Source organism: Chiloscyllium plagiosum, unplaced genomic scaffold, assembly GCF_037043375.1.
Source record: "Chiloscyllium plagiosum isolate Xiang-an unplaced genomic scaffold, Cpla_swu_hap1 HiC_scaffold_23, whole genome shotgun sequence".
In the NCBI taxonomy this organism is placed as follows: Eukaryota; Metazoa; Chordata; class Chondrichthyes; order Orectolobiformes; family Hemiscylliidae; genus Chiloscyllium; species Chiloscyllium plagiosum.
This window is the reverse complement of record NW_028270161.1, coordinates 27870797-27894625: the sequence shown is the minus strand read 5'-3', so window position 1 is coordinate 27894625 and position 23829 is coordinate 27870797. Positions and strand designations below refer to the sequence as shown.

At 41.6% G+C, this 23829-nt stretch overlaps 2 protein-coding genes across 5 annotated transcripts in view; one reads left to right on the top strand and one right to left on the bottom strand.

Moving 5' to 3' along the window:
* The window catches only part of fbxl13 (F-box and leucine-rich repeat protein 13), a 317084-nt gene that overhangs the window by 124075 nt on the left and 169180 nt on the right, over window positions 1-23829 (bottom strand). For all 3 annotated transcript variants that reach the window (XM_087999504.1, XM_087999505.1, XM_087999506.1), the window contains exons 12-14: window positions 13287-13339; window positions 4294-4394; window positions 2707-2836 (exon numbers count right to left, since the gene is read on the bottom strand). In XM_087999504.1, coding sequence (XP_087855630.1) covers window positions 2707-2836; window positions 4294-4394; window positions 13287-13339 — 284 coding nt within the window. The remainder of the gene's footprint in view (window positions 1-2706; window positions 2837-4293; window positions 4395-13286; window positions 13340-23829) is intronic.
* lrrc17 (leucine rich repeat containing 17) overlaps window positions 2628-23829 on the top strand; it is a 67743-nt gene continuing 46541 nt past the window's right edge. Inside the window, exons 1-2 of one of the 2 annotated variants that reach the window (XM_087999507.1) lie at window positions 2669-2766; window positions 6629-6735. The gene's annotated coding sequence lies outside the window, so the exon portion shown is untranslated. Of the gene's footprint in view, window positions 2767-6628; window positions 6736-23829 lie in introns of both variants that reach the window. The other variant, XM_043713825.2, reaches the window with a different exon arrangement.

The window sequence follows — 23829 nt, the reverse complement described above, 5'->3', positions numbered from 1 at the left end:
TGGTCTTGTAGGTTAGTAACGTCACTGGGGGTGGAAGTGGCTGCGGCGACCACAGAGACAGAGTTATTCCCCATAGCCGCGGAGGTCGCGAATCTGTCGGCGATTGTCTTCATGGCGATCGTGGAGGATGTTGTCTGAGCGGCGATCGCGGAGGCGGTTGTCTGGGCGGCGATCGCGGAGGCTGCGAGGTCGGTGGAGGCAGAAATGACGTCATCGTCCACGGCGGCGGCAGCGGCTATTGCCGCGGGTGCTGTAGCGGGCGCGTGTGTAATGGCTCCAGACTGATTTCGGAGGCCGATGGAAGATTCTGGAACAGTTGAGGTATCCGGAGTGTGGGGGTAAGTACATGAAAGTTTTTGGTACTTACTGTCTTTAATTTCCGATATGGCTAGGAAGAACTGTTTGTTTAGTGTATGGATTCTTCTGTGGATGAAGAACAGTAGAGGTCCTTTGCAGGTCTGTGAGAGTGTTGTCCTGAGCTGGGGTAGGTCGAGTTGCAGGGAATGTAGGTAGCGGTGCAAGCGTGGAGCGGAGGATCCGGAGGGAGGTCCGTTGCTGGAGGCTTCGGATTTGTTGTAGGTACTGGTTGTCCTGGTTGAGTCCAAATTTTGTTGGTCGGAACGTAGTCCGGAGTCCGTGCGGGATCAGTTGGTTCCGTAGGCAGGTGCTGAGGAAGGAGATGTGGCTGTGGTAGCGAGTCTGTTTGAGAATGTGGTTGAAGAGCTTCTATGCAGAGGAGATGACCTGGGGTGTGCAGTGAGAGAGGGACTCACTGAAATCTTTGTAGAGGGAGGAAGAGAGCTTCTTCAAGGAAGGCATCCTTGTAAGAGGATTCGCAGTAGATTAAAATCTTTGAGGAGAAAGTGAGGTCTGCAGATGCTGGAGATCAGACCTGAAAATGTGTTGCTGGAACAGCGCAGCAGGTCAGGCAGCATCCAGGGAACAGGAGAATCAACGTTTCGGGCATCAGCCCTTCTTCAGGAAACTTTTTGAGCCTGTTGGTCAATTTTTGCTAGACATCATTAGATAGCATTTGTGTAACACATTCAGTTTCTGACATGTTAAGCAATTACCTGAAAAATATGCAAAACCATCGATCAAGTCATGAAAAGAAGTGGGGGACAAAAAGTAAAAGAGCAGCGGGTGCTGAAAATCAGAAACAAAAACAACTTGCTGGAAAATCTCAGGTCTGGCAGCATCTGTGGAGAGAAAGAGTCAAGTGACTCTTCCTCAGAATGGATTCAGACAGATTCTAAAGAAGGGTCAGTCAACCTGAAATGTTAACAAGACATTTTCTTCACAGATGCTGCCAAACCTGCTCCATTTTCCCAATGAAAAGAAGTGGTTGCGAACAGTAGACAGAGCAAATCTGTAACTACATTACAGTCTCCACATAGTGAAGCTCATGTTACCTCTTATCTCCCAACTTATTAACACAGCATACCATTCAGAAATCCAGTGAGAGAAAAACATCATCAAATCAAGTCGCATTTGTAAATCACATTTGCCTTGTTTATTCTAGTTCACAAAAAAGTCTAATCAGCAGATCTCTTGGAATATGCTTAAGGGGTCAAGAAGCTTATTTCCTGCCTGCTCTTGCCATGATTAGTAAATTCTAATTGGGTGCTTAAATTCCTGAGAGTTTTCCATCCCACTGCCAATCCGAGACTACTGACTCCATGTGTTTGCAAGTTTTTGTGAGGGTTGTAATTGACAAAACCTGGAAACTGGCTTCCTTGTTTTTTGTGGTAGGAATGTGGCGTGCATATTAAAAACATCATACTCAGCCTTTCTGTTAGCATAAAATATTAATATCTATTATTAGCACATTAAAAATAAATCCAAGTGATGGAATTTGGATTTTGCGGACTTTTTCCTCAAGCACATTTTCAAATTCCCTTTTTTCTCCTCAATTTCAAGCCAAAATACAGCACCCACCATTCATTGAGATCCATGTGGATGGCAAAGCAAATTGATAGATTTAAGATTTCAAGCTAAATATCATTCCATCAAAAGTGTACAATTTTACTAAAACAGTAACAGCCAGTTGAAGCTGAGAGGCTTTTGTGTTACCAGAGAGTACCTACTTGACGGAGTCTGTTTACTGCAGTGGGGTGTGGTTTGGGGGGGGCGTGGTTGGAGTGTGTGTGACTAAATAAAATAAATGTTGGCAAGTATATCTGCGGGTTCAAACAATGGGTCCCACTGCGCGTAATATCCACTACTTGCAATAGTAGGTTCACTAGCCTAGACTTACTAGTTACTGCTGTCCAGTCTGGGAGTGACAACATTTCTATGTGGAGGATTCTCATTCCTGGCATCAGAAATCTTGTTTAGACAGATTAATTTTCTCCCCCAAACTGCACTGCTGGGGAAAAATTTAAATCTTTCATGACCAGTTTAATGGTGGGAGTGTCATGAGTAGGCACAGACTTTTGGCTCCTAAAGTTGCAAATAATCACTACTAACAGAAATTGAATAAAAAGGGATATATAGTGTTAACAGCCAGACAGGATATTTCTGGCCTGAGAACAGCCTGGAATTTTGCCAAAAGCCTGAGGAAACATTTTTCTAGGCAGCTGGGACTCTGTAACTCCACACCAGCTCAATTCCCCTCCCCCTTCCTGCATTATTCAGTCTGCTGCTCTGCACTAGGATTGTAAACCACACGGTTTCTACTAAGAGTATAAAGTTCTAAAGACTAACCTGAGTACAACCTGAAATGTCCAGGTAGACGAGCTTGTGGCAGCCCTTCCCTGTGGCAAGGTAATTCAAACCTTTATTTGTGAATTTCTTTGAGTAGGCTAGGCTCAGATACTGTAGATTCAATCCAAACCTTGAAAGAAAGTAGAGTTTCAGTTATATCACAATAGGAGGAAAGTTAGTCAAAGCACCTAATATGCAAAGTTTCTTGCTGGATTTTTATAAGTTGGTGCTTTTGGCAGCATAAAACAGAAACAGAACAGTTGTGAGTGATGTAACAGCTATACGTGAAACATGTAGTTAAATTTCCTTTGCAGTCCTTTTGATGTTGTTCACTTAAAACTTCATAAATAAACAACTATTGGAGCGGACAATTAGTAGCAGAATGGAGGGGGAGGAAAAAGGAAGGACAGAAGTGTAAATTGTATATTTTATTGCATTTATAAAGCAGCAAACACGACTTTTAAAATCAGTTTTAGAACAAAGGTTCTCTCTTGTAATATATGTAGTACCATAATATTACATTTGTTTTCAATTAACCCAAGAAGAAAGCTTGTACATCTGGAACAGAGCTAGTCTGGTAAGTATTGAGCATAATGACATCCAGTGTTACTTGCAGAATGTTTCTTTCCCATTCCCTGCTAGGAAAGCCTTCAGTATAAAATAGTTAAAATAATGGAAGTTCCAAGACCGTGAATGATTAATACATTGCATAAGATTTATTTGCTTCTGTTTTAAATTAACACAAATATACAACCTCCATAACTAGAACCATTCAACCTACTGGCATTGTGGTCTTTTCATCATTGGTGCAAATATTTTGTAAGTAAAAGTTCACCCAGTAAATTTTAATTATTTTCACAGAGCATGTTAATGACTCAATTTGGCAAACTTGTGTATCAAAATGAAAATGGGAGCTGTTCATCGTAATATTTAAAGTATTATATTTGCAGTTAGAGGCAGATTTCCAAATATTCTCAAATGTCATTTGTCTTCTGGCATTCTCTTAAAGACCAAATTATATTTAATTATAGAATTTATAGCCTTCTTGTATAAAGGAGTTTAAGATCTCTTTATGTGAGTGTATTACTTTGATTGTGGCGACTTTAAATTTTTATCAGTGCAGGGAAAAAAACTACAGTTCCCTCCACTCATCATTTAAGTGTACCTATTGACAGATCGTGATTCGGAGATGCCGGTGTTGGATTGGGGTGTACAAAGTTAAAAATCGCACAACACCAGGTTATAGTCCAACAGGTTTAATTGGAAGCACACTAGCTTTCGGAGCGACGCTCCTTCATCAGGTGATTGTGATCACCTGATGAAGGAGCGATGCTCCGAAAGCTAGTGTGCTTCCAATTAAACCTGTTGGACTATAACCTGGTGTTGTGCGATTTTTAACTATTGACAGATCAAGTACTTAATTGTTAGCATTTCTAATAAGGAAATATTTTAGTTAAATTAGATAAAAGGGCAGAAAATAAGAAAACATGAAAAGAAGAGGTCATGATATGTTATCTGAGACAAGCTTCCTATTGTTGTAAAGATGTGGTGTAGTAATAATGTGAGAATGGTAATGGTGCAACTTACTTTGATAATGACCTCAGTGTACCGTCACTAATAGGAGTGTAAGCCAGGTTCAGGTACAGAAGTGAAGTACACATTTCCACCACCATAGACACAAATTCATCCTAAATAATGGAGGCAATCATTCAAAAAGGTGAAAACTTTAAAAGTAAACACGAAAACGTATTATGTTGCCTGTAGCTTCTGAATAAACGCCTTAAAGATGTGCTTAGGTACTTCCACATTAAGAGCTACTCCAGTTTCATGCTTTGTAAATATCAGCTGTTCTCATCAAACTGCTGAATTTTTATATAAATATTTCATAAATACTACTTCTTTAACAGGACAGGTAACTAATTCTGCAAATCTGTGTATAACATCTTAGAAAGGATAACTTACTTAAATATGTCTTTAATTGTGGATTAGAATATAAAATGCTGATGTCATCTTAGTGTTTGCATGCCACTCAAGTGCTCTCTTAGCTAAGAAAAATCCGTTTTGAAAAATTATTGTCTAATACCAGAAGGAAAGTACATATCCTATTTTCAGAGAATGGCTGGAGCTTTTGTCAGCATTTCAAATGGCTTCTAAGATTTTCCAAGGAAAAAAAATTCTTAATTATATAATGGTATCCCTTCGGGCTAAGTCAATGAACAGCTATTGTAACTACTACAGCAAATTTTCTTTATACTTTCACTAAAACAGACTGAAATTTTTTGAAAAGAATACAAGATTTAAATAACTTGAAAAACTAATTGTTCTACAGACCTTATCCTTCCTCCATGGGTATTTATGGCTATTCCCCAAAAAGAAATCTCCCACACTGCAGGTTAAGAGATCTTGCTGCAGTGTAAATTGAGTCATTTTGAACTCAAGATTGACCCAAACTTGATCTGTCAGAAATGGAGACAGGAGATCTGGATTGGTCTGCAAGTTTGGAGGCAGGAAGACTCCATGACACTGCAAAATTGCTTGCAATGGCCTCTCTTCCTGCCCATATACAGTTATCTTTGGTGTCCCCCAAGGATCTAGCCCTGGTCCCCACTTATTTGTTTCTTTATATACTGACCCTCAATAATCTGAAGATGCAGCATTAGTTTTCAAATGTATACTGATGATAACAGGCTCTGCCTCATCATTACCACTCTTTATTCTTCCACTGTTATGAAAATATTAAACTGCATATCAGGTATTCAGACTGGATGAGCATAAATTTCTTTTAATTAGATAGTGAGAAAAGCAAAGCTTTTGTTTTTGGATGTTATTTAAAGCTCCATTCACTAGTTACTGATCTCATCCTTCTCCCTGGCAACACTCTGATACTAAGACAGAACATTTGCAATGTTGGTGTCATAATTGATCCCAAGGCGAGCTAATATCTCATACTTGCACATCACGAAGACTTCTTATTCCCACCTCCGCAATAACACTCAACAGCGTCCTTGTCTTGGCTCATCTGCTGCTAAAATTCACATCCGTGCCTTTGTTACCTCTACACACCAACATTCCAATACATTTCTCGCTGGTCACATATTCCAGTTCTAACAGTGGTGGACAAGTTAATAACTAACAGGAGGAGGAGCTCTATAAATGTTGCCAACATGAATGATGGAGTTATGTAGTATACTTCAGCTAGAAATTATGAGTGGTCAATCCATCCTTGTCTCCTCCTGACTATCACAGGTAACAATTTTCAACTAATTTAATTCACTCCATGTGAGATTAAGAAATGGCTGTACATACTAGATATAGCAAAGGCTGTGATGATGTTCTGAGCATAGAATTCAGGACTTGTACATCAAAACAAATCTCATTCCTAATCAAACTGTTCTAGAACAATAACACTAGCATTTACTGTGAAGACCACATCATCTTCATCTTCTCTATTTTGGATTGTGGGCGAAAATGATAAAAGGACTATCTTAAACCAAGGAGTGGAAGGAAATGCTGCACTTTTAAAAAAATAGTTGCTGGAATTCATTGAGTTATGTTTCCAGAGTTGCTTTGCTCAAGCAAAGAGGTAAGGTGTTTGAGCCACAGGCACCATGAGTGGGTGTGTGTTTAGTCCCTTTGCTGATGGACGGACTGCTGAATGGCTTTTGGGACCAACTGTGGAGGCCGCGAATCATCAGCATAACAATAACACCTGGGCAGGTGGATAGTGTGTGTCTGAACAACTTAACTCAAATGACCTCCAGACTGCAAGAGACAGCAACCCTCTTTTACTCATTCTACAATAGAATAACCAAACCTGAAAGATTATCACTGCCACCACTTGCTATAAGCTGTTGCCTCTAGCCAGTGACTGAGAAACGAACAATGAATGCATGTGTCAACTACCCTTTCTCACTCCCTCCAGGGTGTCTTCAGCAAAGAACTGAAAAGATTTGGATACAGGATCAGTTGTCAGAGGGAACTGGAAGAGACAAAAGGGGACACCTCATTGAATCCTATGAACATGTGCTGGTGAACTGCTTCCCGATATTTTGTTTTTCATCCATAATATCCACATTTGTTTTTTTTTGGTCTATCTTGCATTTGTCTTTGTAGGGTTCAAGAGGGGCTAGGGTTCAACTCAAAGAGTTACATGTTGACAATTTGTATTTTTGTTTTTCTGTGGTTAAAACTGATTTCTTATAATAAATAAAAGTCCTTGTTAAGGACAGAAACCTGGTCAGTACAACCTATTAACTTCAGTCAATCAAGCAGGTAATTTGGGGACTTTGAGTATTTTGATTAAATCTTTAACTTCTGTAACAACTCTAGGAGTAGCAGGGCTCAAATATTGGCACCCATTTCCAGGTAGGTCATGAAATTACCCAGCAATATGCCATTAAAAATAGAAATGCTGGAGAAAGTCAGCAGGTCTGGAATTCCAAAAAAGAATCTTGAGACTTGACTTGAAGCATTAACTGTTTTTCTCTCCACAGATGCTGTTTCTACAGCAATTCTTGTTTTTATTTCAGTTTTCTAGCATCTTCGGTATGTTGCTTCAATGACAATAATGTGGCACACTATCCAGTGTTGCCCTGTCCACAAATAGTAGGACAAATCCTATCAGGCCCCTTATTTCTTCATCATGTAAATGTCACTCGGCAACAAAATGATAGGTGTCATTGAAACTGTTATCAAATGGCGCTCAGTAAGTGCTCACTGATGCTCGGTTTGGTTCCACTTGGTCAGTCAGCTCCTCCTGTCATTACAGGTCTTGGTTCAAGCATGGACAAAACAGCTGAATTCCAGAAGTAAAACTGCCCTAGATATAGAGGCCACATTTGACTGAGTGTGACACACCATTGCTCTCTATGTGGTCTACTTTACATTGGGGAGACAGGATGCTAACTCGCAGAAAATTACAGAGAACATCTGTGGGACATATGCGCCATACAACCCCACCGCCCTGTGGCCAACCACTTCAACTCCCCCTTCAAATCTGCCAAGGTCATGCAACTCCTGGGCTGCCTCCACTACCAACTCCTAGCCAACCGACATCTGAAAGAAAAACACCTCATCTTCTGCCTTGGATCCTCCAATCACATGGCATCAATGTCGCCATTTCACCAGTTTCCTCATCTCCACTCCCCACACCTCCTGCCAGATCAAACCTTTAACTCAGCACCGCCCTCTTGAACTGTCCCACCTATCCATCTTTCTTCCCACTATCCACTCCACCCTCTGCTCTGACCCATCACTGTCACCCCCTCATCGCTATCACCTTCCCACCCCCCTCTTATTTATCTCTCAGCTCCCTTCCCCCACGCCCTGCATTCCTGATGAAGGACTTATGCCCGAAACATCGATTCTCATGCTCCTTGGATGCTGCCTAACTTGCTGTGCTTTTCCAGTACGACACTTTTCTCCAACATCTGCGATCCTCACTTTGTCCTGAGTGTGATACCAGTCAAAACTGGAGTAAATAGGAATTGGGGTGAAGAAAGTCTGCACTGGTTAGAGTTATATCTGATACAAAGAAATGTGATTGTAGTTGTGGAGGACAGTCATCTCAGCTTCAAGACATCTCTGGAGGAATTCCTTGGTAGCATCTTAGGTCCAACCATTTTCAGCTGCTTCATCAGTGACTTTTCCTCCACCATACGACTAGAAATAGAGATGTTCTGCACAATGTTCAGTATAATTCACAACTCCTCAGATAATGAAGCAGTCTCTGTCCGCGTGCAGCAAGGCCTGGACATTATCCAGGTTTGGACCGACAACTGACAAGTAACATGTGTGCCCCACAAATGCCAGGAAATGACCATCTCGATTAAGAAAGAATCTAACCATCAACTCTTGATAATCGATGGAATCACCACCGCTGAATCTGCCATTATCAACATCCTGGGAGTTACCAGAAACTGAAGTGGACTACTCAGATTTCTTCAGTTTCCTCATTTCCCCTCCCCCTACCTTGTCTCAGTCCCAACCCTCGAACTCAGCACCACCTTCCTAACCTGCAATCTTCTTCCCGACCTCTCCGCCCCCACCCCCACTCCGGCCTATCACCCTCACCTTATCACCCTCACCTTAACTTCCTTCCACCTATCGCATTTCCAACGCCCCTCCCCCAAGTCCCTCCTCCCTACCTTTTATCTTAGCCTGTTTGGCACACTTTCCTCATTCCTGAAGAAGGGCTCATGCCCGAAACGTCGATTCTTCTGCTCCTTGGATGCTGCCTGACCTGCTGCGCTTTTCCAGAAACACATTTTCAGCTCTGATCTCCAGCATCTGCAGCCCTCACTTTCTCCTAGCTATAAAAATACCACGGCTAGAACCATGCAGGCTGTTTTATCATGGATGGTGTCAACTCTTTTTGAATACTGTTGGAGCTACATTCACTCAGGCAAATGAAAAATATTCCATCACTCTCCTGTGTTGTAGATGGCGTTGAGCAGTTGGGAGGTAAATTACTTACTGCAGAATTCCTGCAGGACACCATAGGGCTTGTGAACACGTTCCACAAGCAATGTTCAAATACTGTGAATAAGTTTTTAACAAAAAAAAGAGTTGCTGTTCATGTGTGAAACGTGTTCACAAGCCCTATGGTCTCCTGCAGGAATTCTGCAGTGAGTAGTTTACCTCCCAACTGCTCAAAGCCTGTCCACCATCTACAACACAGGAGAGTTATGAATATTTTCCATTTGCCTGAGTGAATGTAGCTCCAAAGTACTCAAAAGAGTTGACACCATCCATGGTAAAACAGCCTGCATCCACAAACATTGGCACCACGACCACAAACATTCACTCCATCACCACAAATGCTCAATGGTAGAAGTTGCATTACTTACAAGATACTCTGCAGAAATTCATCAATACTGCTTAGCACCTTCCAGACACAGGACCTCTTCCATCTTCCAGAAGAATAGTGGCAGCAGACACCTGGGAACACCAGTACCTGCAAATTCCCCTCCAAGCCATTCACCATCCTGACTTAGGACTATACCTCTGTGCTTTACTGTTGCTGGGTTAAAAATCTGGAACTCCCTCCTTAATGGTTTTTGAGTATACTTACATTGAATGGACTGCAGCAGTTCAAGAAGTTAGTTCACCACCACCTTCTCAAGGACAAGTAGAAATGGGCAATAAATACTAGCCCACAAGCAATGCTCAAATCCCATGAATAAGTTTAACAAAAAAAAGCTGCTGCTCATGTGTGAAATGTGTTCACAAGCCCACCGCTACAAAAATTGACAATGATACATGCAGAGGCACTCCACAATGGCAAACAAATCTGGGCCTGAAATATCATAAGTTGGGTAACATTGTTGACAGCTATGACATTGGCTACTTCCTTCCACTGCTTCCACACAATACTTCTGGAAGCTCAAATACAGCAAATATTTGTTTAGGTTTAAGCAGCAGTTCTATTGCAACCATTCTAGGGAAGTAGATGACTCTGAATGCCATGTGCAGCTCTGAAATAGACTATATAGAACCCTTAGTGTGGAAACAGGTCCTTCGGTCCAACAAGTTCACCAACCTTCTGAAGAGTAACCCACCCAGACCCATTCCCCTACCATATTATCCTATATTTACCCCTAACGAATGCACCTAACCAAACATCCCTAAACACTGTGGCAATTTAGCATGGCCAATTCACCTAACCTGCACATTAGATTAGATTAGATTATAGTGTGGAAACAGGCTCTTTGGCCCAACAAGTCCACACCGACCCGCCGAAGCAAAACCCACCCATACCCCTACATTTACCCCTTACCTAACACTATGGGCAATTTAGTATGGCCAATTCACCTGACCCTGCACATCTTTGGACTGTGGGAGGAAACCGGAGCACCCGGAGGAAACCCACGCAGACACGGGGAGAACGTGCAAACTCCACACAGTCAGTCGCCTGAGACGGGAATTGAACCCGGGTCTCTGGCGCTGTGAGGCAGCAGTGCTAACCACCGTGCCACAGGTCCTTCGGTCCAACAGGTTCACCAACCTTCTGAAGCCACCGTGGAACCACTGTGCCACCGTGCCGCCCATCTTTGGACTGTGGGAAGAAACCGGAGCACCTGGAGTAAACCCACGCAGACACGGCGAGAACGTGCAAACTCCACCCAGAGTTGCCCGAGGCTGGAATCAAACCTGGGTCCCAGGCGCTGTAAGGCAGCAGTGCTAACCACTGAATCATTGTGCTGCCCTTTCATACGACAAAAAAAATTTAAAGCAGTAGCATATGTTAGAAAATATTTACTAGACTTAGAACCATAGTGGAGGAGATATAATTAATGGGAAAAATTAGTTGATTTTCTCTTGAAAAAGAGGAAAACTGTTATAGGATTTCAGGATTATAAGATGATCACGGTTTTATGCACAAATTATTTATATTTTTGGATGAGCATAAAGCAAGGAAGCATAAATATAAGATAGTCTATAACAAGTCAAATAAAGCATTGAAGAGTAATTTCTTTCCACAAAGTGTTCATGAATGTGAAATTGTCACATGGCATGTTTGACACAGCGTTTTTGCATTTTGCTTGATAGACAGAAGAGTAAGAAAGGATTGGGGCAGTTGGACAGAGATCAGTTGAATGAGAGGAAGGTCATTTGAACTATTAGCACTGATATAAATCAGTTGTGCTAAATGACTGGCTTCAATGGAACTTACTTAATTCTATGGTGGGTTGAAACAGTAAGTCAAGAAAATAGTTGAAGAAATTAACCTTTGCAGGGATGATGAATAGGAAGAACATTGACAGGAGAACAGGAAGTTGGGATTGACACTAAGGAGGGAGTGACTGCAGAGATGTGTATGATAATAATGTGACATGTACATGAGTTAACTGTAGGCTTAACCATGGGGTTTCAAGGCAGGGCTAACAACAAAAGAATAATAGAAAACCATTATAATTCCAGTAGATGTTAAAAATGTTGATCTTAAATGCAAATCAATAAACCAAAATTCTTCTGAAGTTCATATGGGTACTTCCTTTTATATCCCCAAGAAATTAGTGGAGATCCAATTATGTTATAGTTTGTTGGATAAGTCATGCTGCATCTCTCTGGGAACTTTTTTGCACTGTTTTATCCATGCTGCTGGAAGCTTCAGCAACTTCCAGCTATCTTGAGCAGGATGGAGTGAGCCAAGCTTCTTTGTATCTCCTTTAGCTTTCTGAATAAAGGGGCAAATACTACATCTTTTTTTAAAATTAGGCATTTTAGAGGTCAGGGATTTAGGAATGCTTACCCTCACCATTATCATAACCCCCTATCACAACAGGATTTCTAATTGCTAAGTGAAGATCCCCTTACAAGACAAATTGGAATTTCCAAAATGTTGTCAGATCTGATGCATCAACATCTCAACCTTTTTCTGCGCCATTCCAAAGTATGGCAGAAGTCTATCATTGTTTCTGTTTCATATTTTTGTGCATTAAGAACAAAAATGGCATACAGAGCCTCTGACAGTTAAATGGATGGATGTGGTATAGTAATAAAATAGTAACATTTAGATTCCTATCTTTTGCCTGCCTAACTTATTTGGTCTCAGATGCAATACTGGTGAATATTGTCATTGAGCTATATATTCAGGGTCAGTTATGGGGAAAATCAGTCATGTATTTTTCTTTCATATATTTAGTGGCTCCTATTGGAATGTATATGTAGTGGAGATATTGCCTGAAAAGGGGATTGAACTAAGGTGCAACTTTGGTCCAATGAAATAGTGACACACACAGTTAGATTTGAATCTTCGGCTGGTTTTGGGTGCTTAAAGGCTAATTTTGAGGTCTGCAGACTTTATTTTGAGAATTTTACCTCTTGGATCTCACCCTTTATGCTGCTTATCAGTTGCCCAATTCAGTGGAAAGCAATAGGTGGTCTGGGTTAGAGTGGAAAATTGTGCTTGTTGCTTGTCAGAAGAAAAATCTTTTCTTAAATTTATCTTGAAGGCTTCTTTGTCCTTCTGACAGCTATCAACTTGATTTTGTGGGAAAGTTGCAACTTGCTTAGGAATTAACTCAATCAGTTTTCCACCTAATGTAATGGGATTCTCATTGCATTTCAACTGCCTAAATGAGCAATTACTCCATCACTCCCAAAACAGCAGGAAAAGAATTCAAAAAAGGCAGCAACACAGTAGGGAAAAAAGCTTCAGCATTTCAATTGCTAACTTATATCATTCTCAACATAGAATCCCTGGAAGCAGGCCATCCAGCCCATCAAGTCCACACCAACCAAAACCCAGCCCCTACCCTATAACCCTGCATTTCCAATAATCCAACTAGCCTGCACACTTCTGCACACTATGGACAATTTAACATGGCCAATCCACTTAAGCTGCACATCTTTGCACTGTGGGAGGAAACCCATGGACACTGGGAGAATTTGCAAACTTCACACATTTGCCTGAAGGTGGAATCGAACCCAGGTTCCTTGTGCTGTGGGACAGCAGTGCTAACCACTGTGCTGCCCTAAAGCAGTAGATGACTTAAATTTCCCCCAAGAATAAGGAATTATCTCTTAGCTAGGTATTTGCATGGATCAGCATTTTGAGCAACATGTTTTTGACTTACAGTTAAATTTGCACATTCAGTTAAATTTAGATCCTGCAGGTTTCGACAGTCACCTGAAACACATAATAAAGAACTGTATAATACACTGTAAATATTTATTTTGCATTAGAAAAGTGTATATATTTAGTTGAGGGTTTCCCAACTTTGAGGTCAGAACCCCTAGTGGAGTCACAAGCTGAATTTTTGGAATCGCTAATTCTGAGGCAGCAATGGCACTGTGAAACTTTGATAAGAGTTGTAAAATCTATACCTCTACTCTAAGACGATCCTGCTCTCTCAGCTTTCACTGAGGGATTGCAACAATTTTAAGCCTCAAAATTGGGTCTGTCATATCCAAACTGCTGTTGTTATCAGATATCAGACAGAAACTTGACTTGATAAAATCATTTTAGATTTGTCTCTGTTATCACATAGTGGTATCTCGCCGAAACGTAAGCACACAATGCTGAAGACTTTGCTTTCACAAGAAAACAAGTGTTTAATAAGAAAAGAAGGTAAAACGGAATAAATCAAACCATCTATTTGCATCACAGATTAAAATAAGTTTAAACCCACAGTAAAAATATAATCCCATTAATACCAAAACGCTATTTTATAAATTGTAAACAAACAAAACAGATTTTAGACTGCACCCAAAACGCAACTTGTACAATATCTACACCAGAGACACTCTATCTCACTTCAGTAGGTTTAAATCACTTGTGACTTCAGCCTTTAGACTGGAATTGCAAATAGGTTTTTCCTGGCATTATCATACACCTGATTAAATGTACTCTGCTTTAAGTAACTTCAGTGTTTTATCCCAATGCTTCTAGTCTGGGACTAATACTAACTCTTCACTCTAAGATAGCTTAGTTCATTTTATATCACTTTTTTCACAGGGGCATTGGTCTATACAGATATATTATTCCAAGGACTTCACAGGTCTGCACCAAATTCAAAGTAAAATTACGTTTCCCTTATTTACCTTTCTGGCTCACAAAACAATCTAAAATAAACAATATGTAAATAATGGTAAACAAAACTAATTCACTCTAAAGCTAAGCATCAAACTGTTTGAAAAGAAGTCATGGCTACAGAAATACTGACAAGTCAATTGTTAACTTCAAACATTCAGAAAGCCTACCTTTTAATCATTAAAATGCATAAATCCCACAGTTTACTTTATAGGTCACAGTAGGAAAAAGATTGGGAAGAACATACAAGAAGATGTGCTTTGGTGTCATGTGTGATAAGATGGAGAATGTAGTTATTTTAGATTTTTGCTATGTAATTAATTCTATCATGCCTACAATAATCTAAACTTAATGGCTGAACAATTAAGATCTATGTGTGCATTGTAGGAACTTATAAAAAACGAAAGAAAATTCAAGAAATATACTTATTATAATAATGTGCAATGTATAATAAATTGAAGCTTTTGGTTCAAACTTTATTTTGTATTTTAGAAATTATAAAACAAATAATTGATTTTTTTTTTCAAAATGCATTTCAGTTGCCTCAATTGGTATCAGCAGAAACATGTTATTGCCTACATTTCCACTATGGTTAGATAGAGTTTTTTATTATATAAATGTTTCCATCAAAGAGCAAAATTGAATATTCAGTTCCTCAAACAAAGATTGGGATAAGTAAGTGGATATTCAGATTACTAACCGTTTAACCCTATAGATGTTATCATTGACGTTTTGTAACTTTTTTGGGAACTTGATATGGGCATGATAGAGGCATAGGGCAGAATTTTCTTAGGCCCTAAACAATGTCGACAATGGTGAGTCATAGAGATGTACAGCATGGAAACAGACCCTTTGGTCCAACTTGTCTATGCCGACCAAATATCCTAACCTAATTTAGTCCCATTTGTCAGCACTTGATCCATATCCCTCCAAACCCCTCCTATACACATACCAATCCAGCTGCCTTTTAAATGTTGTAATTGGATCAGCTTCCACCACTTCCTTTGGCAGCTCTTTACATACACACACCACAATCAAGGGAAAGATCTCAATAAAACATAAAATCAAGAAAGAACCCACTTTACTCACTATTGTAGATTTACAGCAAGGCTTCCAAACTATGCACTTATCTGTTCCTGTGCTGTGAGCTCTCCCATAGAGGTTCCTCCAAGGTCAGCGGTGATGTTCGCTGTTTGTTAATTTTTCCTAGACATACTCTGATGTCCAGAGATACTTGAACTCAAACAACAAAGGCAGTAACTGTGTAGATTCACTGCTGTGTCAGACAGTATAGGTTTCTTTCTCTGACCGTGTGGTTAATGCCTTTGTCTTTCTCCTTTTTTAAGGTGCCGTTATTTTGATCTTTTGTCCCCCAGAGTTCCAAAACAATGCAACTGTATATAAAACAGTAATTGCTGATCCTGGAATTTGAGGAAATCACCTCCAACACCTAAAATACAGTTGGAAACATATGGCAAGAATGAGAAATGGAGATTCTCACCTAACCATTGAAACCTTATTGAAACTCTGACCTTTTTTCCTCAATGTTGAGAATCTCACAAGTAAGCAGCAAGTGTGTTATTGCATGCATTAACATCATACAATTACCTAATCTTACCTCACTTAGACATGGTTGCTATTATCCCAGGTATCAGAAAGAAACTAGATGGCACCATTTCCTGACATGAAAGTTGAAGTGGTTACGTTGTGGCTACAGCTTGCCAGTGTCTTTTCGAGGTATTCATTTTGGCCAGCATTCCCCAACATTTCAAAGTATGCTCCTTGGACTGTGGCCATCTGCCCCTCCAAACATGGAGGTTAGCATCCACAAAACAACAGTCTCACCATGTCAACATGGCACATTTCCAACCCACTTATAATACCTTTCACCATTGCAACACTGCACTTTGGAGTTTTACCAACACCTTAAATTGCAATGCTGCTGCCAGTTTGATCTGTGCACAGGGAGAAGTACTCATCTCATGCATTGTAGCTGGGTGCATCTCTGAAATCTTAGCTTGCTTTCTTAGTGTTTACTGACTTGCACCTCTTTGAATGCTCAGAGCATCTCTGTTTTCTTTATCTTTCAGAGAATACAGGCTCACAGTAGTTCTGTATTACTTTTAGTACAGATACAAAGCCAGGCAGCCTGTCTTGTTTATCAACACTTAGCAGTGAAGGAGGCAGATGTTTTACTGCAGTATGATATGCTATATTAATGTCACACCTGCAACATGTGCCAGTCACTTATGTGGCAAAGGTAATGAATGTGCTTCACCAAATGACCACTGGTGAAAGGAGTATTGCTTAGTCAAGTCAAAGGAAATTATCACCATCCGGGGTGGGGTAGGGTCACTATTGTTAGTAATATGCAATATCTGATATCCATCCAGAAGCTTGGATGTAATCATAGAACATAGAACAATATAGCACAGAACAGGCCCTTCGGCCCATGATGTTGTGCCGAACATTTGTCCTAGCTTAAGCACCCATCCATGTACCTATCCAATTGCCGCTTAAAGGTCACCAAAGATTCTGACTCTACCACTCCCACAGGCAGCGCATTCCATGCCCCCACCACTCTCTGGGTAAAGAACCCACCCCTGACATCTCCCCTATACCTTCCACCCTTCACCTTAAATTTATGTCCCCTTGTAACACTCTGTTGTACCCAGGGAAAAAGTTTCTGACTGTCTACTCTATCTATTCCTCTGATCATCTTATAAACCTCTATCAAGTCACCCCTCATCCTTCGCCGTTCCAATGAGAAAAGGCCTAGCACTTTCAACCTATCCTCGTACGACCTATTCTCCATTCCAGGCAACATCCTGGTAAATCTTCTCTGCACCCTCTCCAAAGCTTCCACATCTTTCCTAAAGTGAGGCAACCAGAACTGCACACAGTACTCCAAATGTGGCCTAACCAAAGTCCTGTACAGTTGCAACATCACTTCACGACTCTTGAATTCAATCCCTCTGCTAATGAACGCTAATACACCATAGGCCTTCTTACAAACTCTATCCACCTGAGTGGCAACTTTCAAACATCTATGAACATAGACCCCAAGATCCCTCTGTTCCTCCACCTCACTAAGAACCCTACCATTAACCCTGTATTCCGCATTCTTATTTGTCTTTCCAAAATGGACAACCTCACACTTGGCAGGGTTGAACTCCATCTGCCACTCCTCAGCCCAGCTCTGCATCATATCTAAGTCCCTTTGCAGCCGACAAAGCCCTCCTCACTATCCACAACTCCACCAATCTTCGTATCATCTGCAAATTTACTGACCCACCCTTCGACTCCCTCATCCAAGTCATTAATAAACATTACAAATAGCAGAGGACCCAGAACTGATCCCTGCGGAACTCCACTTGTAACTGGGCTCCAGGCTGAATATTTACCATCTACCACCACTCTCTGACTTCGACCGGTTAGCCAGTTTTCTATCCAATTGGCCAAATTTCCCTCTATCCCTTGCCTCCTGACTTTCCGCATAAGCCTACCATGGGGAACCTTATCAAATGCCTTACTAAAATCCATGTATACTACATCCACTGCTCTACCCTCATCCACATGCTTGGTCACCTCCTCAAAGAATTCAATAAGACTTGTAAGGCAAGACCCACCCTTCACAAATATGTGCTGGCTGTCCCTAATCAAGCAGTGTCTTTCCAGATACTCATAAATCCTATCCCTCAGTACCCTTTCCATTACTTTACCTACCACCGAAGTAAGACTAACTGGCCTGTAATTCCCGGGGTTATCCCTATTCCCTTTTTTGAACAGGGGCACAACATTCGCCACTCTCCAGTCCCCTGGTACCACCCCCGTTGACAGTGAAGACGAAAAGATCTTGCCAACGGTACTGCAATTTCCTCTCTTGCTTCCCACATAATCCTAGGATATATCCCGTCAGGCCCGGGGGACTTGTCTATCCTCAAGTTGTTCAAAATGTCCAACACATCTTCCTTCCTAACAAGTATCTCCTCTAGCTTACCAGTCCGTTTCACACTCTCCTCTTCAAAAATACGGTCTCTCTCGTTCGTAAATACTGAAGAAAAGTACTCATTCAAGACCTCTCCTATCTCTTCCGACTCAATACACGCACCTATCTCTCTCCATAACCAAGGTGAAAGTCACAGAATTGTGGTCACCATCACCAAAATGTTCACCCACTAACAAGCCCATCACTTGTCCCGGTTCATTACCGAGTACCAAATCCAATAAGGCCTCCCATCTGGTCGGACAATCTACATACTGAGTTAGAAAAGCTTCCTGGACACACTGCGCAAACACCGCCCCATCCAATCTACTTGATCTAAAGAGCTTCCAATCAATATTTGGGAAGTTGAAATCGCCCATGACTACTACCCTGTGGCTTCTGCACCTTTCCAAAATCTGTTTCCCAATCTGTTTCTCCACATCTCTGCTGCTTTTGGGGGGCCTATAGTAAACACCCAACAAGGTGACTGCACCTTTCCTATTTCTGACTTCAGCCCATACTACCTCCAAAGGCAGAACCCCTGTCCTTGATTGGACCTACCCTCGTTCTCATCATTCTCATGTTTCTCACATACGCATAAAATGCCTTTGGGTTATCCTTGATCCTATCCGCCAAAGATTTTTCATGCCCTCTCTTAGCTCTCCTAATCCCTTTCTTCAGGTCCCTTCTGGCTATCCTGTATCCCTCCACTGCTCTGTCTGAACCCTGTTTCCTCAACCTTATGTAAGCCTCTTTCTTTCTCTTTACAAGACATTCAACCTCCCTCGTCAACCAAGGTTCCCTCACACGACCATTTCTTTCCTGCCTGACAGGTACATACATATCAAGGACACGTCGTATCTGTTCCTTGAAAAAATTCCACATTTCCACGACATCCTTCCCTGACAGCCTATGCTCCCAACTTATGCTCCTCAGATCCTGTCTTACAGCATCATAATTACCCTTCCCCCAATTGTAAAACCTACTCTGTTGCACGCACCTATCTCTCTCCATAACGAAGGTGAAAGTCACAGAATTGTGGTCACCATCACCAAAATGTTCACCCACTAACAAGCCCATCACTTGTCCCGGTTCATTACCGAGTACCAAATCCAATAAGGCCTCCCCTCTGGTCGGACAATCTACATACTGAGTTAGAAAAGCTTCCTGGACACACTGCGCAAACACCGCCCCATCCAATCTACTTGATCTAAAGAGCTTCCAATCAATATTTGGGAAGTTGAAATCGCCCATGACTACTACCCTGTGGCTTCTGCACCTTTCCAAAATCTGTTTCCCAATCTGTTTCTCCACATCTCTGCTGCTTTTGGGGGGCCTATAGTAAACACCCAACAAGGTGACTGCACATTTCCTATTTCTGACTTCAGCCCATACTACCTCCAAAGGCAGATCCCCCTCGAACTGCCTTTCTGCAGCCGTTATACCATTTCTAATTAGCAATGCCACCCCCTCTCCTTTTTTACCACCCTCCCTAATCTTACTGAAGCATCTGTAACCAGGAACCTCCAACAACCATTTCCGTGATGGCCACAACATCGTAGTCCCAGGTACCGATCCATGCCTTAAGTTCACCCACCTTATTTCTGATACTCCTTGCGTTGAAGTATACGCACTTGAACCCATCTCTGTGTCCGCAAGTATTCCCTGTCAGTGCTACCTTCTTCACAGCCTCCCTACATTCTTGGACATCCTGACAAACAGCTAGCCTACTTGCTGGACTACAAGTCTGGATCCCATCCCCCTGCCAAATTAGTTTAACCCCCCCCGAAGAGTGCTAGCAAACCTACCCCCCAGGATATTGGTGCCCTTCTGGTTCAGGTGCAACCCGTCCTGCTTGTACAGGTCCCACCTTCCCCAGAATGCAGTCCAATTGTCCAAATACCTGAAGCCCTCCCTCCTACACCATCCTTGCAGCCACGTGTTCAACTGCACTCTCTCCCTATTCCTTGCCTCACTGTCACGTGGCACCGGCAACAACCCAGAGATGACGACTCTGTCTGTCCTAGCTTTTAGCTTCCAGCCTAACTCCCTGAGCTCTTGAATGACCTCCCCACCCCTCTTCCTACCTATGTCGTTGCCAAATCAGTTAGCCAATTAATGAATTCAGAGTCAGAGGTTCCATATTAATACAGCCAGGGGAGTGGGCCATTGTCAGTCCTGCAGGGGATTAATGTTAAATCAGTTGGGGAACTGCACAAATATTAGTCAAGAGTCTGATCAGTCTTCAGTTGGTGCTGTCTTTCCAAGTCAGAGGGTTAGGCCACAGTCTGTCCTGAGTATCTTTTCATTCCAAATCAATACAGGTTATTATGGGCCACTAAAGAGGTGGAGAATTTAGGAAAGTCAACTGTAGGTTTAGAGGCAGCATGCTTGGATATAGACAGGACAATAATTATGGACTTAATATTTAACGGTAGGAGACAACAGAGCAGGGGTCGCTGATGGTCATTACCACTCTCCACCCACACAGAGGCCTCCATGTAACAATATATAGAGAATATTGTCATTTGTATTTGCTGCAACTGCTATTTGACCACACTATTGAGAAGCTGCCTTCTATCTAATATTCCCCACATAGGCCATTGGAACCATCAATGATGGATCCAAGCACAGTATCTGTTCTCATTTCTGTGGTCACTGAACACAGAGAGGCCATTGAGATTAATGAGGAAATATGGAAACTCAGAACCAGCAGCAACCTCTAGCCTCATAAAATGACCAGTAAGATGTCTCCTCATGATGTGAAAAAAGTGCCGAAGGCTCACTGTCTTTCATCTTTGATAGAATGTTCTCCAGATGAATGAGACGTGGGGGTGCTAACAAATATGTCATCTATTGTCATCTATTGGAGCATTTCTGGCATTTTCGTCTGCACACGCGTGGTGGTAAGCATGTCATATCATGAGTTCCAGTGTATATACTATGCAATACTTGCTCTCAATAGTCCTAGTGGAAGCCATATGATGCTTCAATGTGAAGTTTCCATGCTTGCACAGTTCTAGGGGTTCAGTGCAGTACTGTACACACAGAGGGCACAAAATAATCCTTCCATGCTGTGCTCTGGACAGCTGGAGCATGAAATGGGGGCAGGTTCTTGATGATGAGGATCTGAGAATCAGATTATCATTGAGTAAAAGAGTTGTGACATTTAACAGAAAGAATGTCACCTTCATCAACTCACATCACTGAAGCGCTGGACACAGTAACTCACTTGGGACTTCTTTGGCAACTACTTTCAATAAAACTGAGTTGGGTGAAGACATCATTCATTTACTGTAAATGTGTTGATGCTGGATAGGTAAGTATCCCTGTTTAATCCCAAATGCAAATGCTCAGTCTTTGTTTTCCCTGTTATTTAATTAAAGTCAACATTTCAAATTGATGGAAGCCTTCTGATTTTCCCTCATTTAATAATGACAAAAATTAGTTCTAATATAGGCACGATAGAAAGAATAGCTATCTTCCAGACAGGGTAATAACATTGTGTGAAACTAAGGATGGCTAGCTTCACTAGCTTCAATCTTGTAGCTGCAGCCAAAATAAGTCAACCATAAAGAAGGTGGAGGTCTGTGACCAGTGGAGTGCCACAAGGGTCAGTGCTGGGCCCTCTACTTTTTGTCATTTATATAAAGAATTTGGATGTATGCATAAGAGGTACAGTTAGTAAGTTTGCAGATGACACCAAACTTGGAGGTGTAGCGGACAGCAAAGAAGGTTACCTCAGATTACAACAGAATTTTGATCAGATGGCCAGTGGGCTGAGAAGTGGCAGATGGAGTTTAATTCAGATAAATGCGAGGTGCTGCATTTTGGGAAAGCAAATCTTAGCAGGATTTATACACTTAATGGTAAGGTCCTAGGGAGTGTTACTGAACAAAGAGTTATTGCATTGCAGGTTCACAGCTCCTTGAAAGTAGAGTTGCAGGTAGATAGGATAGTGAAGAAGGCTTTTGGTATGCTTTCCTTTATTGGTCAGAGTATGGGAAGTCATGTTGCAGCTGTACAGGACACTGGTTAGGCCACTTTTGGAATATTGTATGCAATTCTGGTCTCCTTCCTATCGGAAGGATGGAGGCACCCTCCTTCTCACCATCTTTTTTACCACTTCTGGCCTAGTTCTAGGTCAGGATGGTGTATGGTTTTGAGGAGAATCTACAGGTAGTACTGCTCTATGCATCTGCTGTTCTTCTCCTTTGGAATGTGTTGTTGAAGGAGTCTTGGTGATTTGCGCATATATCTAGTAAATGCTGACATTGTGCATTGGTGATGAAGTGAGTGAATATTAAAACTAGTGAATGGGATGTCAATCAACCAGTCAACTTTGCCCTGAATTGTCATCCTATTGAGTGCTATTGCAACTACACTCATCAAGGCAAGTGGAGAGTATTTCATCTCACTCCTGGCTTTAACTTGTAGATAGTGGACATACATTTTGGGAAGTTAGGAGATGAATGTGCTCTTGTAGCCACATTTATATGGCTGTTCTGGTTCAAATTCTGGTCAATGGGGACTCTGAGAATTTTGATGGTGGGGAATTGTAGATGGTAGTGCTGTTGAATGTTGCAGATTAGTTATTGCCTGACACTTAAGTGGCAAATGTACATTTGCTCCATATATCAACTCCAGCTGAATGTTGTCCATGTTTTGTTGCACATGGAGGCTTCGGTATCAGAGCAGTCTTGAATAGTGCCAAATGTTGGTGAATTATCAGGAAACATCTCCATTCCTGACTTAAGATGGAAAGAAGGTCTTTGATGAAGCAATTGAAAATGGTTCAGCACAGGACACTACTCTGAAGGACTTGTGCAGTAATATCCTGGTATTGAGTTAACTGACATCCAACACCAGAACAATCTCCCTTTGTGCTAGGTATGACTTCAACCAGCGCACAATTTTCTCCCGACTTACACCAATTCCAGTTTTGCAAGGCCACGTGTATCAAATGCTGCCTTGACGTCAAGGGCAATTACTATCAGCTTACTTTGCAGTTCAGCTCTTCAGTCGATGTTTGGACCAAAATAGTAATGAGGTTAGAAGTTGATTAGCAAATTGAGTGTCTGCAAGCTAGTTAATGTAGAGCAAGTGCCACTAGAGTGCCCTGTCAACAACATCTTCCCATCACTTTACTGATGATCAAGAGAAATCTGATGGGATATTCATTGGCTGGGCTGGATTTGGACATGTCTGAGAAAATATTCACACATTGCCAGAAAGATTCAGGGGGATGGGTACCTATATTGTAGTTCCGGTGTCTAGGAGGTTGAGAGTAGTGAGGTCAGAAATGAGGGTTCAAGGTCGCAAGAGTTCACCAGCAAGCAGGAAGGTGGTCTGAAGTGTGTCTACTTCAACGCCAGGAGCATCCAAAATAAGGTGGGTGAACTTGCAGCATGGTTTGGTACCTTGGACTTCGACGTTGTGGCCATTTTGGAGACATGGATAGAGCAGGGACAAAAATGGTTGTTGGAAGTTCCGGGATATAGTTGTTTTAGTAAGAACAGAGAAGATGGTAAAGGATGTGGGGGGTGGTATTGTTAGTCACGGACAATAGTACAGTGTGACAGACAAGACGTTTGATGACCCG